This window comes from Parasteatoda tepidariorum, chromosome 4 (genome assembly GCF_043381705.1).
Source record: "Parasteatoda tepidariorum isolate YZ-2023 chromosome 4, CAS_Ptep_4.0, whole genome shotgun sequence".
Taxonomy (NCBI): Eukaryota; Metazoa; Arthropoda; class Arachnida; order Araneae; family Theridiidae; genus Parasteatoda; species Parasteatoda tepidariorum.
The window spans coordinates 30,095,345-30,118,627 of NC_092207.1; the positions used below are offsets into that span (position 1 = coordinate 30,095,345).

Genomic DNA, 23,283 nt, shown 5'->3' on the forward strand with positions numbered 1-23,283 from the left:
TAAAAATTACTATAAATATAAATCTATCCATTATTTTTTTTTTTTTGCCTCCTTGCGATAAATTTCTCTTTTCAGAGGCATCTAATCGAGGAATTTGCCAAAGGGCATTCTAAATAGACCGCAGGCCACTGCACAGGTAAGGTATAAACGACTATAGAAAAAAATTATGTTTAAGCAGCACTGGAAAAAAAATTAATTACAAAAATTCACTATCACCTTTTAGACACATTAAACTAGATTTTAAAAGCTCAATGATACATCAATTTTAAAACAACATGCATACAATTAATTACATGTTCTGTCACCGGACAAAAATAAGAAAAATATGCACACAACCTTCTGAAAGTGTCGATAAAAAATGGAATGTTTTAAAAATCAAGATTTTTTTTTTAAATAATTTTCAATTAACAAAAGTAAGCTACATCATATTGCACTAATTCAAATGATTAAGGAGAGGAAACAAACATATTTACAACTCAGTTATGTACAAAATGATATGAGACACTTTAACGAACTACATTCTATTTACTCTCGCTACTATTAGATTTACAGGCGAAGTTTATAAAAAATTAAGCACCGGGATAATGTAGTAAAATCGATTGACTTCAATAGAGGGAACTTTTATTAAAATACTACTTTTTTATTAAAAAAAATATTATAGGGCAATTCCACTGTTTAAGAATTCCATATTTACAGACTTAAGCATAACTCAATTTCAAAAAATAGAGTAGTCCTAAATATATATTAAAATAAGCCTTGGTGTCAAAAAAAAAATATAAATGACACCAAGACATATTTCCACAAAAATTTTTAGAACAGCTCAAATTTCATTAAGTGATGTATATGCTAAACCTGATAATATAATATGACATTCATAACTAGTAGAATTGTCCTGTAGTTAAATACTGGTGTGCCACACCTTGTAGAATCAAGGAGGAAAAAAAATTATTCTACAGAGCAAAAATTATATATCATTCAAATTTTGTTTTTTTTCTTTTTGGACATGTCAGCATGAATATGCTACATATATTTCCTATTTTTTGTTTCATTTAATGGACATTCACGCTGACTGAAAAACAATGTATTATTAAAAACATTCTTAAGCCTTTTCTGAAGCAAACTATAAATAGTACAATTGTCTGTTAGGATGAAACCAAGTACCCTGCAGCGGATCAAGGCACTGAACTTCGGCGACTATTGAGTTAAAAAGGAGTTTGAGTTGAATGCCAGAGTTCCAATTGAGCTTAACAGCAGGGGCGGATTGATTTAACAGAGAGGAAATAAACTGTACAACAGAACAGAAAAAGTTATATATATAAAATACCTCAAGACTAGAAATATAGGTAATATCTTCACAAAGTTAAATAAAAAATTTGCATATTTTCATTTTGCATAGTAGATAAGTGTCTTTAAATATTTTAAATCACATACATTTTTCTTCTAGTAAATGTCTTTTTTTTTTACTTTTGCTGGCTGCAATTTTAAAAATCCGCCCCTGGGAAATCGGGGGAGTGGCAGTGTTCAGAAAGAAATGCTGATATATCCATAAATTTAGAACAAGATATCTGCCACTAAAGTGATCACAGAAAAGAAAATTACTAGTGGTTGAAATGAGCAATAACCACCGCTTGCACTCATAGTCTTTAGCATGCAAGACTTGAAATAGTTTTCAAAAGTAGACAGCTGCTGCAGCCAGAGTCACAAACCACATGAATAGCATTAGATATAGATTCTGGAATGCAAAGGGCTAAGTATACAAGAGCTCCAGCAGCAAATAACAAATTGTTTTTCTTTTTAGAAAAAAAAAATTGCACACTTCAATCCTCATCTGACAATGGTTCATATTGAGAAGACAATAATGGGGGAGGTTGGTTGTTTCGTATCGATGAAGATGGAGAGTTTCTAGATGCACTATTTGCCGTTAAAGGGGGAACGTGAGAATTAGAAACAGAAGATGTACTATTAGTTATAGAAGTAGAACTATGAGTGGTAGAGGCAGCAAGAGTCCTCATCGATAACGCAGAATAAGGATAGGCATAAGTTGTGCCCATTCCTGAGAAAGAAGAGTAAGCTACATGAGGACTTGCAGGTGGAGGTAATGAAGATGCAGAGGAATATATTACATTAGTACTGCTGCTTACACCACCATTCGTAGTCCCAAATGGAGAGTATAAACCTGAGCTCGGCGAAGCACTCACACCCAGCGGTGTCGATGTAGCGCTTCTCTGACCCTGAGAGGATGCACTGGGGCTGCTTCGACTAGGCTCTTGAGATGCACTACCTGAACTAGTCACAGGACTTTGCCTAGTCCCTGAATCACTACGATCTAACGATTTAGGTTGCGCATCACCCCTGCTTGATGGTGAATAAGGTTCTGTTGTAGATGAAGCAGCACCAATACTCATAGATTCATTTAATCGTGCTAGTGATTCACTGTCAGCAGTTCTATTGTGATTATTCATCATACTCCACTGATTTTCTGGTCGGCTTTCACTAACACGGTATTTATAACAGTCACTTTCTGTTTGAGATTGATGGTAGGATTCTGTCCGTGGAGAAACAATGCTTTTGGAAGCACTTTGGCACTCTAGGACTTGAGCGCCTTGATTGCTTGAACTGAGGCGGGGGGCCTCTGACAGGGAACCAGAACGATGAATGTTGGTTGAATTTTGGGGTAATAGGACAGGAGCACGATCTGTTGTACTCTCGGGTATGAATGTACCCTCAGATCGAGTTTTTTTACGTACACTATCAGGATGATCAACACTAGGAGACACAGACCTTGAGTTTGCTCTTGAAGAAACTTGGCCTTCACGCCAATCTCCAGACACAAGATGGCCTTCTGAACCTCTTTTGTGTTGCCGTGATAACTCACTAGGAGTTGAATTACGGCTAGGTACACGTTCAACAGCACTTGACGGTCTTGGAGGTACAGGGCTATACCGGGACACAGCAGGACTGTATCGTTGTCCTTGTAGGAGGGGTGGCCCATTACCTGTACTGCACGGTCTTTCGTTAGAAAGCTCTCTACCCTCTCTGTCAGCACCTGGTTGAAAACGATAAATGTGGAGTTGCTCTCTCTCCTCAGCATGACTCATGGCAGAATGAGGGCGGCGAGATTCTGAACTTTCAGGTTCAACATCAGTGGCAGTCCTCATTACTTCAACTATTCGATTTTTAACATAGTCTAACGGAGATAACCCCATTTGCTGCTGATGGGGTGGTCGCCCTGGTCCCATAGCACCAGTAGAAGATGAAGGTGTTGCATAGTGTGGAATTGATGAAGGTGGGATGCCTTCCGGATATTCTTGTGGATACAGCAGGCGAGTAGTAAGAAGTCCAGTGATACTAGGGTTATTGGCCCATGCTGGAGGTTGATTGTGAATCAAACTACCAACTGAAGAATTAGATGGTGTTCTACTAGGTGGATCTGTACTTTCAGGTGTTTGACTAGGTGGAGATATAGGTTCCACACCATAGGGCCCAGTTGGGGATATTCGTGTTGATTGCACTGAAGGAGATGAAGTTTGAGCAACTCTAATAATTTGTCTTTCTTCCTGTGGAGCAGAAGAATCTGAACTTTGATTTGATGAAGGTCTTTTGATAGCATTTTCATTCAAACCAGGAGATCTATGATCCCTTTCTCTATCCTGTTGCAAAGCCCTTCTTAGTTTCCAGCTGTGTGTGTGAAAAGAACAGCCATTACCGGGACAATTTTGAGGACTGTGATCAGGACTTCCATGAGGAACATTTGAGTTTAAGAGAATTCCTTCAGATGGTAAAGATGATGCAATACCTTCTAATGGTTTACCACCTGCTGAGCCATGTGAGTTAGAGGATCCTCCTCCAGTGTATGGAGAAGCTCGAGAAGAATTACACGATGATTGGGAACCACCACGATGAGATTGGGTTAGATCAGATGGATTATTATAATCCTTGGATATAATTGCGGCTATGTGATCATTTAATGTGAATGCTTTTTCTCCAGAATAAATGGGACCCATGGCATTGCTTGTTGATACAGGAGGTGAACGACCACGCGAATTATGTTTATCAATATACTGGGATGAAAGTTTTTCATTTTCAGGTTCATCATCAATAGTGACCACTTCTGCTCTCTTATTATTCCCAGATTTTACATTAGGTTTGTCATCATAAGAATTGTATTGATTGAACAAATCTATAGAAGAGTATTTAGTCACTATCGGTGGTTCATTAGAATTTATTTGTCTAGTAATTATCGCATCAATCAAGCTTGATGCTGTCAATACTCCATGTGATGAACTAGGAGGGTCTTTTTGGAAAGACTGAGAGAATATTTTGGAAGCTTCATTATCTAAATCTGACTGTTGAGAATTGGAATAATTTTGATTTTCAATAACAGCAGATCTGTTGCGCTCATCATCTTTTTTAGAACTAATGCGATCACGAGAAGCAGGCATATTAGGTTGACGCATCTGCCTTTCAAATTGTTCCCTAGAAAAGGGTTCTCTCATATTTCCTAGCCTAAACTGTTCAGTAACAAGCATAGCTTTATCAAGATTTCTGGGATCTCTCATATCGTAAGAATTGTGGATAGAACCTGAATAGCGATGGCTATTACTCATGGATTGTGATTGCTGCTCTACAGAACTTTGTTCACTAGTCCTTCCTCTTTCATGAGCTACCAAATTATGGCCAGATTCTGTATACGATCGTGGTCGTTGATGCATATCAATAAGAGTTTTTTCCAGCCCTTCAACCACAGGAGGTCTATCCCTGGGGGATTTCACATCCTGTCGATTATGAGCACTAGTTGTAGGAGAACCTTTACCGTCTTTTGGAACAGCTAAGCTGGGTTGAGCAACTGCAGCATTCACTAATGTGTTAAAGGCATCATGCCCAGATGGAACAGCTGAATACACTAACGGCTGAGGATGACGAGGAGATGGTGTGGATTTCCTTGCACTAGCTGGACTAACAGTTTCACTTCGCATTTCAAAAGTACGAGGTGAAGCAGACTGGGGTGCTTGTATTACCGATGGTTTAGCAGTACCGTAAGTTATGCTTCTGTGAATTACATTTTGTCGTCCAGATGAAAGAGCTAAACTTGGGCTTCGTTTTCCAGGAAGTTGGGAATATCCTGTGCTGTGAGGAGATTCAACTCCTGATGGGCTTCTAGTTCGATCTGTTTGAGCACTAGGTGATCGATGATGTAAATATCGTGAATCCCCATGTGGATAAGATGGTACATGATTGTAATGCGATCCAGCATTTGTTTGATAGTTAGCAGGAGGATACATGGGATGTAAGTGACTATCTGGAGGCACTGATGGGGGATTTGATTCTGTTCCTCGTGGAGATACTTTCATTTCTTTTTCTGGAGGTCCACCAGCCCCACGTCTTAATTGCATTTGTTTAGAAGTATTATAATCTATTATGATCTGTTTTGAGCTGAGTTGTGATTCATTAGCAAAGGAAGGTCGCTGAGCAGGAACATTAGGTGGATATGGTGAATAGCCTGGTGGAAATGAGTACTGCTGACCTGTTGGTCCAACTTGTCTGTAATATTCCATAACAGTTGGATCATACATTGCAGGGACTGCTTGTCTCACTAAATTATTATCAGGCATATTAGGGCCAAAAGATTCTGATCTACTAGTAGGAACACGTTTTACAGAGTCATGTGGCACAGGTGTACCAAGAGTAATAGAGCCACCATCCTTAGTCTGAGTTGGTGGCAACTGTCTCAAATAACCTTCATACCTTGAAGATGAAAGATTGGTAGGAGGAACCGGCATAGACTGTTGGTTAACTGGAGTTCCTTGGGTTATAGAACCAGTTGGTGGTAGGGCAACCAATCTTTCTTTATAAGGTGTTTTAGGGGACAATTGTGATGGTTTTGATGCAACAAGAGGGGGTGGTGGAGGAACTGTTGCTTTAATAGGTACAGGTTTTGCATGCGTTGGAATTGGAGAAACAGTTGAAAGAGAAGAAGTTTGTGCCACTAAATGAGGAGGCTGAGATAAAGGTCGTTCAGATGAAGCATACTGCTTACTCCTCGAATCGCCAGTTCGGGAAAAATAAGCTTCATGATGAGGTTCTGCAACATAATGAGGTGAAAGAGCAGGAGGTGGTGGTTGTGAAGTTCGAAACTGATTACAATGTGCAGGGGGTGGGGCACCCATATAGTTTATGTGAGACGATCCACCAGAACCAGATGGTGGTCGAACAGGTGTTACAATACGTTCCCTTTTTGTGAAGTCCTTTACAGGACTGACATCTCTCGATTTTACTTTCTTGCTTAGATCTTGCACTTCACATTCTGGGGGTACTTCCATGTGATGAGAACTGGGGCGAGATGGGTGGCGAGAACCACAATGGGCAGTTGGGGGAATCAAAGAACCAGAATTCTCTCCATCTTTCTTTGGATCAAGAATAGTTATTTCAGACACCTCTTTTGACACACCAACAGTTGATGGTATTGGACTACTATTCCTGCCTGATTTGTTAGGCCATTGATTAAGACTCATTTCAATTGCTTGGTATATTAGGTCTTTTACAGAAGTCGGTTCATCTTTATTGGGCTTGCAAGCTTTTAACAATTGGTCAATATTTTCAGGTGGAGTAGCTCCTATTTTTGGATCTTGAAGTAAAGTTTTTACAATCGGAACTGAAGCTTCACATCTGTTATCCACTTCTTTAGGAATCGGTAATGGACACTGGAATGGTTTTCTCAAAGACTCATTGCCCATCTGCGTTTTGGAACTAGGATGGCTGCCACGTGGTGAAGAGTCTCGTCCATCGCCATCTCCTTGGTTCTGACCCTCATCGGCACTAACGGTTGCACTACTGTCATAGTCTGGAGGACATTTCGGACTAGAATCAATGTGTGATACACCACGATTTCTAGGTTCTTCAGAACTAAGCAGGCTGGTCTGATTGCATTCCATAAGTCTCTCATTGCTACGATTGTTACTCTTATCTAAAGAAAGAGTAGAAAATAAAAACATTAAACTAAAGGAAAAATTTTATAATTATATCTTGTATTTAATATTGAAATCTAAAAAGTTAAAAGAAACTCTATAAATATAAATGGCTCATTACTTTTGTTAATTTTGAGCTGTAATTTATCTGAGACTGTTAAGAAAATTTTTACTTACAAAATTTGACTCTAGAATTTTAAGTCACAAATTTAATTTTTTCTTAATGAGACGACACAATTACACTACTTAAATCTATGTCAAACTGAATTTTTATAAAATAATTCATAAAATACAAAAATCTCATTTTTCAAAAAAGAAATAATTACAAAAAAAAAATACTAAATTTTTCTTAACATTCATTATAAGTATGTGGCAACCAACATTCTTTATTTTCTTCAACAAATAAAAAGATAATTATTTTCTTTAATCTCAAATATAAAACTTTAGTTCAAATTAGATTTTTTTTTTCATTTGTAAGATTTTTTTCCTTTTAAAGAACGCAATTCATGCACAAGCTATTGTTTTTTAATTCCTTTCTGTAAATAGGTTGGTTGCTTTATTTAACCACACACAAAAAATTATATTAAAAACAAGAAATTAATTTGTTTTTGTAAACAGACATTTTTTTACATTTATCTTCTTAATATCAAAAGTTCCATATCTTCTTTAAAATTATCAATTTACATACCCTCAATGATAACTTTCTCAACAGGACTAGGAGCACTGGCTGTATCACTGTCAACAAAATGATCGTTTTCATCACAGCTTGAAGTAGTTTCTCCACTTTCTTCTTCATCAGTGACAATAGGAGGACGTTTACCATCTTGCAGTGTCCCATCTTTACCTCCATTTAGCTATAAGCAAAAATCAGGAAAATATTAAAAAATAATTCACAAACTATCAGTTTCGCAACTAATTTAGTAATAAGTAGTATTACTTATTACTACTGATTTATGACCAAACAAAATAAAATATTTGGAAAACTAGTGATAAAGAAATTATATTTTTAAAAATAAAAATCTTACAATATATAAAAGATGTATCAATGTAAGCAAAAAAGATACCATATAACCTAAATTTTTTTTTATGCTAAATGAATTTCTTTAAATTACAATTGGCACTTCACACAACCTAAATCAGATTTGTGATTACTTAAACTCTTTTGCCTAGTAATTTTGGAAACCAACCCAAAACCCAAAAGACAAGGAAATTCTAGGTTAAACCATAATCAGAGTACATAGCCAGATTTTTCAACAAAAAAAAGCACCTTTCAAGCACTTAATATATTTATTCACTTTCCAAAAAAAATCATAATCAGGATCTGTGCAGCAATAAAAAAAGAAAAATTTCTATCGTTTAAAGTTCTTCATTTATAAACATAAAATCAATAAAATTCAAAACTTTACATAATCGTAATAAAATAACTAATTTCTGATAAATATTGCAGAGAAAATTGTGAAAAATCATGCGTTTTTTGTAATTTAGAACGACAATCGATACAGCAAAGAAAAAATCACTTTCCAAAATATAGAAAATTAAGCAGTTTTTACAAACCCGGAATAGAAAAAGCACCTTTAAGAGCTTTTAAAAAAACATAAATAAAAAAAGCACTTTTTAAAAACACTAAGCATCCTGATTGTAAACTGCTTCCTGGATGACTTTGAGTGAAACTATTCTGCATTTTAATCTTTTCCCGGGGGCTGTGACAACAATTGTCACATCTGTAGCTAGGGTCTAGCAAGGGGCTTGTGACACTTTTAAGGTAAGAATGGGGGAAGATAACCTCCAAGCAGTCACAAAAATTTAAATCAGTAAAATGTATGTTGTAAATAATTGGATATTTAAACAAAATACCTTTTTATACTCTTGAACAATATCTTCCAGTCCATACTTTCGTCTGTAATTGAAATAGAAATTTCTACATTGCTGTTTAGTTTTTGTGTTTACAAGATTAGAAACTGCTTCCCAATCCATTCCATGTTGCTTAAGACCTTCTTTAATCAGGTCCATTTCCTCATCACTCCAACGGGAATTTTCATTTGATTCTAGAATATAAAATAATTTTTTTTTTTAAATTTATAATAAATACAAGAAAAATTAAGAATTGATAAATATAATACTTTTTTCATTTAAATGTAAGATCATGTTTGCAATAGTTGAAAACATTTGATTTCGAAAAAAAACTAAGAAGACGGCACAAATTATTTACCATTTTCTGCAGATGGATTATTTTCCAACTTTCTCACAATTCTATTGAAACATGCAGAACAACACTTGTTGACATCAGGAGGAATTTCTAATTTTTAAAAAAAATAAAAATACAGTTCAATATTTAAACAGATTATTGCCACTCTGAATAATTAACAAAAAAAAATTGAACAAAACTTACGAATCTCAGCAATTATTACATCTTTTGCTTCTTTTGATAGCTCAGCTAGTTTAACAGGCAAGGGACGCAATCTTTTGACTTTCCTTTTAGGAGTCTTACATGTAGGTATAGGACACCTATAATATAAGTTACTGCATGTAGTAATACAAAATACATTTTAAGTACAGATCTCTGATTATATTAAATTAAAACCTTCATAATTAAGTAACATTGTACATGGATAACAATACTAATCTTAACATTCAATTTTAATGTTGATATTTTCCCACAAATGCTACAATTATAAATTCTGCACATGTACAGAGCAACTTTTGATTAGCATTTAATAATTATGCAAATACAAACTTACTTAAAAATATAACAGTACTACTTTGTTTTGGGAAACCATAAAACATCCATTACCGCAATATCTATCATGTCAGTACAGTAGGTATATAATTAATACCTATTGACACAATTAAATAAGCATCATGGCTGCCAATACTTAGGTAAATGTTTCAAGGCCCCCCCAAAAAATAGTAATTCTAACAATAGATAGGAATTTCTAATCATTTTTACATTTTTATAAATTTTACATAAAACTTAAGAATGTAATTTAATTTTTAATTTAACTTTCAAATAATAATTCTTTTTTAAAAAAATGGAATTAAAAGCTAAATTAAAACTTTTAAAAGAAATATGTTCGTTTTTCCCGTCATTTTTTGTGTGAAAGCAATCTCAACTTAACTCTTCAAAAATTAGAGACATTCCAAGCAGATCCACGATTATAATATTTAACACCTTAATAACAAATACAGAATGATGAGTAATTCTGTGTCAAACTTCAATATCATTCTTTACTTAATATAACAAAAACATTGAAGCATTATACAAGAAAACTCGATAATAAGAATAGCTGATATAAAAAGCAAATAAAATTATAAAAGATTACTGGAATACCTCAAGAACCACTGTTTGCAGGTGTCTGTGTAGAAGAAATTTGGGTCCGTTAACGGACCCTTCACAAAATATATTTTCATAAAAACGGACCCTTCACAAAATAATTTATCATTTAATCGGACCCTTCTGATATTCTGTGATTAACAGTATAGGCTAAATAGCAAATATTTGTATGTTGCATCTCTAATTTAGTAGCACCAATTGTTGAGCAGAATCTTGTATCGATTTACAATTTAAAAACTTCTTGGAAAGGTTTTTAGCAATTTTTCCAATTACAAGACCCTATTTGCACAAATTCACAAAAGCAGGACCCTGGTTGGAAGAATGTGACTTAATGCTTCTTTTATATTCACAAATTATGAATAGTTTTTTCAGAATTTTACAAAAACAGGACCTTTCACAAAATGTCTGGACAGACTCCTGGTTTGTCTCAAGTAAGTAAACCCCTCTATGGGGAACATCCCTCATCAGAAATAATTGATAAAATTTAAACATTTTAAACAAAATAATTTAAAACAATCATTATACCTTTTCCTTACGGACTTGAAACGACAAGAGGCACAGACTCGCATGTCCCCAACTAAATCACTCTCCTTCAGACCAAATAAACTACAGTTGGATCTCGTCAAAGGCCTTGATTGGAGGAAATTATCCAGTTCTTGTTTACAAACAGCACACGGTTGAGAAGGATTATTTTCATCTGAAATACAACAAGACATCAATCAGTTAGCATCTTTTCATTGCAACAGTTACAAATAATGTTGAACACTTTGGGTCGCGAAAAAAGATTTACGTTTTGCTTATTTATTTACTTCATCAAAGTTACTCATGAAGTTATTTGAAGCTGTTTAAGGATGAACAAATTATAAATAGGAGTATTATTATCCTTGTAACTTAATGCAGAAAATGTAATTTTCTACTAACATATTGAAAAACACAAAACAATGTTTTCATATTGTAAATAATGAAGTGCCTGTTCTTTATCTCATACTGAAAATATTATTCAAAATTTTATTGGTTCATTCATAAAACACAATGAAAGAAAAGTTATAAAAAAAATACTAAAAATGTAATTTTTTAAAAGGCCACTGTAACTTGGCACCTTAGTTATTTTTACTTGTTACAGCCTAATGTTATTCATTTTAAATATGATATTTAGACTCAAGATATGAGAAATTTTAAATGTCTCCTGATTTTTCAAATGTACAAGTTAGAATTTGCAGAATGGTATGATAACATTTTCATACGAAACCAATAATATATCCAACTCAAAGCAAGAATATGGTATGATTAATTAATTACTCACTAGGATGATCACTAGTATCACTATCACAATGGTCTTCTTTATTTTCGAGCTTTTGAATTTCCTTCTTTTTCCTGTAATTGAAATTTTATAATATAAGAAATATGCTGGCATAATAGAAACATCCATTTACAAAAACTATTTACTATCAAGTTTGAAAATTTTATAGATATAAAATGCACTGTTAGTTACAAAGTTATAGGTTTTATTTTTAAATAAGTGACAATTAAGAAAACGAAATACTAGTTAACTCAAGTTATTTAAATTAAGTGAATAATACAAAAGAAAGCTATTTTCTTTATGCCTAACAGTTTTTATGTTTTACAACATCTGTTTTGCTTGACTATCTTGGAAAATATGAAAAGAAAAGAAAAAAAAACTAGAATCTTTTTCTTTTTTTCTTTTTTTGCAATGTAATACGATATTAAATTTTTATGTTTTATACATTTTGCTTTCAGTTTAAAAAAAATTAGATGAGAAATCATGGCTTTGCAAAAATGCTTGTCGTGGGCTTGATCTGTATGTCACAATGACAGGTCTGAAGTAGTTTTAAATAATAAGCAATGTCATGTAACAATGACATTTTCAGGAAACAATCACAAGTTAAAAAAATAACCCTTAATTACTTATCCCAAATCTTGGTTTTTGAGGTGAACTCCTTACAAACATAAGCTTGATTATTTTCTGAAACTTTTCAATTCAATTTCATTATTTGCATGGTTTCAAAAATTATAAAAATTTAATCTCATAAGGTTTTAAATTAATTTTTAAGAGCTAGCACTTCATAATGCTTGCATATGACTTCATTAATAAATAACAGCACTTATTACAATAAATTGAACCAATGCAAGGAACATCGTACATTATACATATTGGCATAGGAAATCAAGGTATGAAGTGAAAGAAATTTTTTGTAAAAATTTTTTAATCACCTAATATTATTTGGAAGAGGCATTTTCCCAAGATCATATTTGCTAGTACTAGAGTTGTTAGTTTTGGATTCAAAGGTTGAAGTAGTTGTACACGTTTCCCCACCAACAGTAGTAACAACTGTGCAGTTCGTGATAGAGACAGAACATGAAATGATAGCGGGACTTGAAACCGTGGCTGTCTTGCACTCAGATATCCGAGTATAGGAAGGGTCTATGGTTGATTGTGTGGTACTGCAGCTTGATACTAGAGATGCCTTAGCATCTTCTTGTTGCCTAGTTGTCACACCAGTGCTCTAGACAAAGGAAAAATATTTATAATCAGTGATAATAAAAACATCAATGATTGGGGTTTTAACAGATATATTTTTAAAGGCTTGAATTATAGGCAATATTATTCTTAAATTATATCTAAAAGTTAACATGTCTAAGGTAGATTATCTAAGGTAGACTATCTTAAGTAGGATTTTACTAAAAGAGAAAAGAAAAAAACAGCATTTTAATAGCTTATCAGAAACTGGCAAAATCAGGCAAGCTCTAAGGTCATTACAGTAAAAACTTTTTAAGGATTTTTGCTTACTTTGCAGTGTTCTGCCTAAGCGTTTTTAAAAAAGGCAGCCTGTCCTTTGATCCACGCAAATGCGCCTTCCTTGCCCTTTTTGTAAAAATGAGACTCCATCCCATCCCTTAAAAACACTTTTTATTTCATCTTTTTAGGAAAAAGATTATTTTCTTAGCCACTCCTTTTAATGATAAGTCCACTTCTGATTTAGTTTTTATAATTAATTTATTAATTTTTTTCATATTTTTATTATTACTTTTTTCATTCCTTCATTTTAGTATGATTTTTCTAATGTTGTCTAGTTATGCAGTTAAAATTAGTATGCATTCCAAAGAAAAAATCTCAAATTAAGAAAAACATAGAAATAGACATTAAAAAAAATTTTTTTTAATATTCTGTTACACTTAAGAAACAAATACTATTCTATTCTATTCCATTCTATTAAAATTTTCGAAAAATTCATTTCTATTGAAAAGTACGTCGATACAATGTTGTCTTTATTAAAAAGAAAAAATTTAAAAAATAACTATTTCTTCCTAAAAGTTTAGCAAAGCATCCACAAAGACAAAAGGAAATAATACGTAAACCTAAAAAATTTGAAAAAAGTAAAAGATATTTTACCTGAGAAACTTGTTGATTTTGAGGAGGTTTCACTAAAGCTCTAGTTCTTTTTCGAACACTGTGCCTCTTCAGCAGTTGTTTATAATTCTCACTTTTCTTAGAGAGATAGTAATACTGGACGCAATCAGCAACAGTCTAGAAACAATTCATAACATTTGAAAAAAAAATACATATTTCAAACAAATGTCATGAAATTTAATAATAAATAAGTTGTGATGCTGAGTCAGGTTTTAAAAAAATTTAACTACGCCATTTTTTACTTACACAATATAATTAGAATTAAATTAGAATTATAATTATAATTAGAATTCAAAATATTGTGAGTCAGCAATCTTAATAAAATATATTTATAATTATCTTTCACTAGAATTCATTAACTCTCTAAGCGTTAGTCTCATTACTCACTGGTCTAATTATACATTTTATGTGTACACTAATGCGATAAGTTAAAATAGTCTACCCTGTTGTTTAGCACATGACCATAGTGGACTTATAATTTTAACGACAGAGACATTGTCACATTTGCTGCTCCGTAAATAATAATCCATAATGCTCAATATTATTTTAACAATGATAACATCTTAACATTATTTGCTTTGAAAGCAAACAAAAAAAATAATTTCTTTTAAGACGTTATTAATTATGAAGTGTCAACAAAATTTTTTGAACAACTATTTTGTTCAATGTTACCTCACAACGAACTCGAAACATCAATTCTCTTTGAATTAAGGATGTGAGATGGGGACTTTCTTAATTTTTCTAGTCTACTGCCAATATGCATTACTTATCATCCAGTATTGGCAATAAATTAAAAGGAAAAAAAACTGTTAAAAAATATATATCAGGGGATACATAAATAACCAAAAATAAGATATTTAACCTTTCAAGCAGTAAATTAAATTTTAGATCAAGTATTGTACCTATTTCTTTTCCAAAGATAATCTTAAATATCAAATTCAAAATTAAATAAAGCAAAAATACTGCTTATTACACATCCTTTCAAGTTAAATACTTTTAAAATTTATATTATTCAAGTTTTAAGCAAATATTTGCATTATCATTTTAAAAAATTATAGCATAGTGCAATAATATCTGTTTTTGTGACAATAGGGGTCAACGTACAAAAATAAATTTCTAAATAATAGTGAAATAATGAATTTTATAATTTACCTTTCTATCTAAACAGGAGGCAATGAAGGCAAAGTTTTTAGGATGTTGAAGATATTTTTCTCTGAAGATTTCTTTCTCTTGGTCTGTCCAAATATTTAGCAACTGTTTCTCTTTGTATTCTTGACTAAGATCTTCTACCAATCCATTGTTATTTACATACCATAACCTCCTTTGCCGGCTATCTAATATAATTGGGGGTATCACAGCATAGCTTCTCATTTTCTTTTCTTCCATCTATTGAGAAAAAAATTATGAAGTTTAAATTAGACATTGTTGAAAAGATTGTATTCTAAACATGATAAAAACACGAAAAAATGAATCCTTAAACATATTTTCTACTAAAGCAAAGTTGCAAAAAAAAATTTAAATATTAGTATTAAAGGAAAAAGCAAATAAACTTTTATAAATTGAATATATAGCTTATTTTAAGCGGAAGAGAATTAAGTAAGTTTATTATTATTTTCGGTTCCTATTCATTAATTTTTAAGCCATAAGAGAATAAAAAACTGCATTACTGGTTTGATCTAACTTGTGTAGATAAAAATTACATAACAGCATTCAAAATCATAAATGGTCTGATTACCAAATTTAAGGTCACTAATGGCTACTATTAACTTTTATAACTTAACTACTAAAACTGTCAGCAGATTCCTTATAAACTAATTTTTTTTTAAAATATAATTTGTAAAACAGTCTTAACAATCTAAAAAGAGACAAAATAAATTAACTAGCAAGTGAAAAAGAACAGCAGAATTAAGGCATTTATTTTCATTTTCAAAAGAGGCTCCAATAAAACTGATTGTTTAGTTGCACATTTTAAAAAATAAGGAACTGGCACTATTTTAATTAAAACATCTATACTTATTTTACTTAAATAATGTGAAGAAATAATTTCCTGTTCCATTATAAGGTAAAAATTCGATAATCCATGGGAAATATATCAATCTGAAGAAAATATTTGACAAAAAAATAATAAATACATAAAAGTGCCATGTTACAGATTTTAAATCAAATTTACCTCTTGTTCTTGTAGACCATCTATTATTTCTTCCCATTCCGATTCACTTCTAATTCTAGTACTAACTCTAGATATTCTCTCTTTGTCTTCTCTCTGTTTTTTTAGTTCTGGAAATTGCTTTTCGAAAAATTCTCTCAGTTTGGAATCTTTTGCTCTGAGAAGAGAAAACAAAATTTGTTTCAATAAAAATGTACCAGGTAAAAGTTTATGTTAGAAAATGGTTGAAATATCTATCAACAAAATATGAGGAGGTCACGATTCCTGATAAATAGTTTGTTAACAAACACTACAAAACTATGACTGACCCATAGTAAACCCCAAAAATATTATGATTTTTAAGAAAATATAGGTGAATGTGCAAAACGATAAAAAGAAAGCTACATTTAAAGAAATCCATACAAATAATAGTCTTGTTTCAAGGTGGTCTTTAACAGAGGTTTTACTGTAATAGTAAAAATAATTTTTAAACTGCAAGAAAAAGTCAATAAGGTATGAGTGTCATCATAGTTGGTTGCTAAATTATGGTATGAATAAAAATAAAATGTCTTCAAAATGTTTCTAATGAATGAAATATGTCAAAATTAATTTATAACTTTTTCAATAAACACCGCTGCCTTCCACAATTAAAAAAGCTACTCACACACATTCTAAAACTACTCACACATTCAATGTAGGACATATATTTCCTATGTTATAAGCTGCTATAAAAAGCATTTTATGATGACCTTTTGTGATGACATTGTACATTACAATAACTTGACTAGCAATATTGATTTCAAGTTTATATTGATGAAATAAACAACAATTTAGATTAGACAAGAAATAATTACTTCATGCGACATAAATATATAACAATCTTACTTTTTTGCAGCGTTGCTTTCTTTCTTTTCCATTTTTTTAGTCCAATCCTGCATCAATTTACTATAGGACTCAGTCAGGTGTTTTTCCTAAAATAAATATAATATTTTAGATGGGTCTAGATTCTAGATTAAGAGAAAATTATTTTTAAAAAAAATAGAAAAACAGGATTACACATACAGATGTAAATTAAAAAGCAATTTTCATTAAATAATACTACAATGAATGTAGCTTAAAATTTTTACCAGTGAACCCTATGAGCAATAAAAAACTGCCGCAAATTAGAAAGAATTAAACACAATCTTCAGTATACATTTAAAATTAGACAAGTCTCAGTTCTGACTGAAGCTATTAATGATCATGTACAACTAATTGAATTAATTTTAATCATCTTGAATGATTGCAACTTAGAAAAACACTTAGCTAATTGGCTATAGCAAAAACAGAATCTACGCAATAACAAATATATTATTATTGAATTAAAGAATTACTTATTATTTACAATAGCTTTCTAAGCTAGCTAAAAATTTTAAATGGAAAAAAAAAACAGATATACAGGACAATTTCTGGTATGACGTGCAACTATTACTTAAATGAAAGTATGAATAACTAATTTAGAAGTAACAATGCAAATGGTAAGCACACTCTATTATTAAGTTATAGTACAACCATATTGAATATTGTTAGTTTTGAATAAAGTATTTTTGCAATTTAAGATACAATATAATATATAAGTTTAACAATTAGAAACAAATAGTCACCGGCACTAATCTTAGTACAATAAGTTGTAAATTACACAAACTTGACTTTAAATTGTGCACAACCCATATTTAAAGAAGTGTAAAATTTTCAAATCCTCGCACAGTAAAGATTAAATTAATCTTTTGAGCGTTAATCCAGGCTTTTTTTCTCGTGTGACTCTCTGCATTTAAAAAAAATAAGAAATGATGAAATAAGCGTGACAATGACACTTCAATTTAATTTTGCTCGGTGCCTAAAACCTTTGGAGGATAAATAAACAAAAACTCTTAAAAACAAATACTTACTCTTAACTCCCTTTCTCTATGGCGCCTTTTCAAACATTTTGAAAGTCTACTTTTTAACATTTGATACCTAAAAAATAAAAATTAGAGAATTTTAATTAAAACAAACAATAAAATTATGAAAAGAAAAAAAATACTCTAACTGACATTTTATGCAAACAAAAATTTAAAGTTATTACCTTTGTTTATTTGAATAATACACTGCTGTATCAGAGGGTTGATTGTACATAGGCTGTAAAAATAAATATTAGACAAAATTAAACAATATAAGACAAAAGATTTAATGCCATAAATAAATATACAAGATAAAAAATTGTTTATCAACTGATCTAATAATTTTAAATCTACATTCAACCAATCAAGATTTACATTGATTACTATTTTGGAAAGGTGAAAGCTTTTAAATAAAAATTTAAGACTAAGAATAATTACATTATTAATAAATAAATTTAAAAATACAAATTAGTTTTTAAAATTTAATGTCAATCAATATTCAATACACATATTAGTTTATAAGCAATATTTCTTATCAGCATTTATTTATAAATTATAATTTACAAGCAATATTTTAAGCTTGATTCTAAGATAATTTAAGAAACTTTATTTAACTGAACACGTCTTATAAGACTAATATTTAATTTTAAAATTTAAAGACTATTGCTCATATAATTTTACAGTATTTTCATACATAAATTACATAAAAATAATTTTCAGAGAAATTCATATTAGTTTTCATAACGTTACACATTATTTTCACAAAATTAAAAACTAATTTCTCGAGAATTACAAAAAAAAAGGACCTGGTAAAACAACCAAGACTGATCTCTAATAATCTTACTTATAAATTCAAACAAAATTATTTATTACTACACATAATTACTTATACTTACAATTTCAATTTTGGGACCTAATTTTTCTAAAATTGCGTGGGATTCTTGTGCTTTACTCTAAAAGAAAAAGAAAATTCACTTTGAGTACAATTTTAAAACACAAGACTTAGCAGCTTTAAACACAATTGTACAAACTTATTTTTGAAAAGAAGAGAATAATAGACTGTAATAGTACCCTATTTTCTGAGTATATAATTTGTGCTACACTCATTTGTTTAGTTTCAACAGGACTAACATCTTTTACTGCTTCCTTCGATTCAGATGGTTTGTTTGCTTCAGCTTCTAGTTCAGTCTAAAATAAATAAAAGTAATTCAATAAATAATCTTGTTATTTGAATATTTGCATCAATAATTACAAATGATGGGGAAAGTTAAAAGTACAAATAAATAATTGAACAAATAACACTTTTAAGTGACGAAACCATTTTTATCTCTTCCAGAGAAACAAAAAAAATTCTACTTTCCAGTTAAGACAAAATTTTTTGTTAATTCAGTTTTTTCTGTGTCCCCTTTCCCTTATAAAATTCCTTGCAAAATAAATAACTACAGCATGTAGCATGAAATAACTATATTAAAAGTATTTTAATATATGCATCAGCACTAATCTAATTGAAATTTAAAATTTGAAGACAAATAGTAAAGTAAAACAAATACAGTTAAATCAGTAAAATAATGATCATTTTTTAAAAATTCACAATCAAAGCAAATTAACATTGTTCAAAGCAATATTGATTCTAACGACAACAAAACTTGAAATATTAGAGAGATAATTTTAAAATGCGGGAATTCTAACTTACAGCTTTCTTTTGAAGTTTGTTGATTTGGTTTTCAACCTGATTAATTTCTTTATCTAGTACTTTGATTTTACCAAGGATTATATCTTTATTAGTTACACGTGAGGGAGGAGATTCACAACGACCTTCTTCAGATGGTAGCGTTGGAGAAATAGCTTCAACTTGAGGTGTATAGGCAGGCTCCTGAAATAAAATAATTTAAAAAAAGGTTAATTAAGATGTACAACGCATAATTTATATGTTTACCACACATTTCAACCTTTCAAAAGAAAACTATAATGAATGCTAAATATACTAAATATCTAATTTAAAAATTGGTATTCAGCCTTTCTTGTTGAATATTAAAATAGGCAAAAGAATTAGCTGACATTTTATGAAAGTGTCATTTTCTTTGCCAGAGTAACAACTGTTTCAACAAAACACCAGCCATTAGAGACAACATTAACCATCTAACTTTTATTGATAATATAAAATATTAAATGTAAAATTTTTTCCCCCCTAAGTTCCGTTTATGTTGCTACACACTCACTCATTTATATGAATCTATAAATAATCAGCTAATCAGTTGTTATTATAGAAAAATGGTTTCGCTAGCATATAACTGAATAAATTTATTTAATAATTAATTTATTTAATTTAATAACTATAAGAAAAGAACAACAGATAATATTTGGATTTAAAAAATATCTTTTCAACACATATGTTTAAAATGAAATTTTCATCATTATGATATTTTTTTTACTAATTTAAATAAAGGAATACCTAGTTACAGCAGTGTCAATTATCCAAAAGTCAATTTATCAAATTGTCCTATTATCCGGATCATGTTCTCACTTTCTTCTTAAAAAAAAGAAAGAAAAAAAAAGAAAGAAATTTAGAAAAATATTAATTTTCAGAATATCTGTAAGAGGTCGAAAAATGCCTTCTTTTGTCTCGCGGTACCTTTTGTCTCGTGGTAACCTAGAAAAGCGACTCACGCTCTTTCCACCCGGTTTCAATCTAGATGGCAGGTAGTTTCTAATAAAATTTTATAAAATTAAAAGCTTTCAAATATGCCATTTATAATAGGCTATAGACACAACTATAATTGCCAGTCCTAAGCCTTGAATAAGAGTTGAGAAGTTACTTACATTCTCATAGCTGTCCCCCCCCCCACTTTTTTTTTGTAAAGTCGTCCAATTATCCGGATCGGCTCTGTTCCTTATTGGTCTGAATAATTGGCACTACTGTATTTTCAAATTAACACGATAAATAAAAATGCTGAGAAATCATAAAAAGAAAATGCGTAAAACAATATGTGAATATCAAATACAATAAATTTAGAAAATAAATTACAGGCAAACATTTCCATTTATAGTTGAATTCACATAACCATTTTAGCAATACCGTTCTTAACAAAAACTGAAATAATTTATTAAGAATGGCAGAAAAAAAGTTAAAAATTACACGAAACTATACTTACTTTTTTTATCACAACATTTCTTGTATCTATTAAAAGAGGTTGGTGGACGGGAGCTTTAGGTTCAACTGCAAGTCGAGGTCTTTTGATTGGCTGTGCTGCATCAATTTCAGATGGCGTATGTACACTAACAACAGGTGGCTTAAGAGTTCTGGCAGTCATGGCAGAATTAGAATAGGGAACACCAAGTGCAACCTCTCTTTCATATTGATATCGCATGGCATCCAGATACCTAATTATATAATTGTGAAATATTAATTGCTTGGAACATCTTTAATCTAACAATATGAATACATTACATTGTGAAAAATAAAAGCAAAAATAATGTTAAAAAGCTTCTTTGCCATAAATAAGCTCTTACAATGGGACAAGATCAAGTTTATTGGTAGAAGCTGGGTATCAAGCAAGGTGCAATATATCTTGTGCCAAAACAGCCATCAGTTTTGGCAAAAAAAATTTCAGTGGCATGGGAGAACACAAAACATCATTGAAAGCGACAAACTCAAAAACTAAAAACTGTAACCATTTTTGTACAAGCTATGCCATGTACTTTTTAATTTATTGCAAGTACAGAACTGGAGACAGTGGCAATTTAAGACCGCGACCATTACAGTTGGCACGAGAAGGGTCCAATACCGATAAGCTCTCAATAAAAAATATAAACCCACCAGGTCCATACATTCAGATACCTAGCTAAATGGGGACATTTAGCTAGGTATCTGAAGGTATAAAAAAAAACATTTATGAAAAGTCAGAGAGATTTAGAAGCCCAAGAATTTTAGACAACTTCTTGTATTTTCACAAATTGCTAGATTTCTAACAATGTTTTTTCTTTAAACTATGTTTCTCTAACATGTGAATACCTGGTTTGCTATGCAGAAAAACTTGTATTTTTACATTTCATACAAAATCAGGTTTTCTACATGCAATATTTTTGCTTAAACTTCAAACTATTCAGGAAAACAAAAAATATTTTTTAGCACTCAAGAATACTTAAGTTTTTTGAAAAAATAAAAACATGCACAACTAAATCAATTTAATGATATATTTTGAAATAAATTTTGCCTGCAGTCACCAAATTTCTAAATCATACTCTGACACTGATTTGCAAAACGTATCACTATATTTACTACAAGGGCTTAGTATGTAGCACTCATGCTTAAATATTCAAGCAGGCATAAAAAAGTAACTTATACAGCATTAAAATCAACTATAAAATTAGTCATTTCGTAAAATCTTAAGGAGTTAAATTTTCTTACATTACAAATGTTAATTAATAAACAAAAATAAATAAAAAATAAATAAATAAGAATAAATAAAAGAATAAATAATTCAAGCCTAAAAATTATTTCTTAATTGAGGAATAGAAACGGGCAAATAGTCCATGCAAATTTCAAAATGTATGTGTTTATGAAAAAATTACCTTTCCCTCTCTAAATTATAATCAAGAGCGGGTGTTGGCCTCAGATTTAGTCTTCTCCTAACATGTTGATCATTATACCTTTCAATTGCATGACTGTCATTAGACTGCCTAGAATCCACCTATAATAAACATGTCACTTTAGAATAATGTCATATCATTTAAATATAAGAAACATGTGCAATACAAATCATTTTAAAGGCATCTATATTCAGTGAAACCTGTTTAAAATATTTCTGTTAAAAAAGTTTACATTCTTATTACCATTCGTACCAAATTTATAACAATACTAAATAATAACTCTTTTAACAATCTTCAGTTCAAATCTTTTCCTGGGTTAATATGTTTTTTTCAGACTGCCTTTTTTCTCACAAAACATGGAAAATTGCATTAAATATGTCTTAAGAAATGAAACTCATAATGACAAAAACCTCTGGATTGTTGAAAAAAATTCTAAGTGGTCTTGAACTATATTTTGCTTTTTCAGAACATGCAGTTCGTGAAAAAACTTCTTAAAACAGTATTACTACATAATAACGTACAGAAATAATTTAAAGTTTATAAAGATCTTATATAAAAGTTAAAGCTTGAACTTTGGATTAAAATTTATGTTCCTAATTCAATATGCTTCGCATTTCATTCATAACTAAATAAAGGTTAGTTGCATATTATTCCTTAACTCTTTAAAGCTTTTATAAAAAAAAAACTGAAGTTTTATTTAAATCAGAATAGAAAAATAATCACACAATAGAGTTTAGCTTAAAGAACATTCTTAAAAACCTTGTTTTGCTCATAATTTTGAATCTAGTATGTTATATAAGTAATTTAATACGATAATATGTACCTACTACTACTTTTTTGTAATTTGTTAAAATATTTTAGTTTAACTATAAAAAATAATCAAAAGAAGTTGTGCATGATGT

General features: G+C 30.8%; 1 protein-coding gene across 2 annotated transcripts in view; it reads right to left on the reverse strand.

Annotated features, from left to right (window-relative positions):
* Window positions 1–30: 30 nt before the first annotated feature.
* Window positions 31–23,283, reverse strand: part of LOC107448683 (nuclear receptor corepressor 2) — an 86,081-nt gene continuing 62,828 nt past the window's right edge. For both annotated transcript variants that reach the window (XM_016063980.3, XM_016063981.4), the window contains 19 exons: window positions 22,364–22,482; window positions 20,944–21,172; window positions 19,485–19,664; window positions 18,863–18,979; window positions 18,688–18,744; window positions 17,977–18,029; window positions 17,801–17,867; window positions 16,758–16,843; window positions 15,897–16,050; window positions 14,879–15,112; window positions 13,709–13,843; window positions 12,529–12,821; window positions 11,600–11,670; window positions 10,822–10,993; window positions 9,355–9,470; window positions 9,175–9,261; window positions 8,820–9,010; window positions 7,654–7,819; window positions 31–6,964 (listed from right to left, as the gene is read on the reverse strand). In XM_016063980.3, coding sequence (XP_015919466.1) covers window positions 1,818–6,964; window positions 7,654–7,819; window positions 8,820–9,010; window positions 9,175–9,261; window positions 9,355–9,470; window positions 10,822–10,993; window positions 11,600–11,670; window positions 12,529–12,821; window positions 13,709–13,843; window positions 14,879–15,112; window positions 15,897–16,050; window positions 16,758–16,843; window positions 17,801–17,867; window positions 17,977–18,029; window positions 18,688–18,744; window positions 18,863–18,979; window positions 19,485–19,664; window positions 20,944–21,172; window positions 22,364–22,482 — 7,674 coding nt within the window. In that variant the 3' untranslated portion in view covers window positions 31–1,817. The remainder of the gene's footprint in view (window positions 6,965–7,653; window positions 7,820–8,819; window positions 9,011–9,174; window positions 9,262–9,354; window positions 9,471–10,821; window positions 10,994–11,599; window positions 11,671–12,528; window positions 12,822–13,708; window positions 13,844–14,878; window positions 15,113–15,896; window positions 16,051–16,757; window positions 16,844–17,800; window positions 17,868–17,976; window positions 18,030–18,687; window positions 18,745–18,862; window positions 18,980–19,484; window positions 19,665–20,943; window positions 21,173–22,363; window positions 22,483–23,283) is intronic.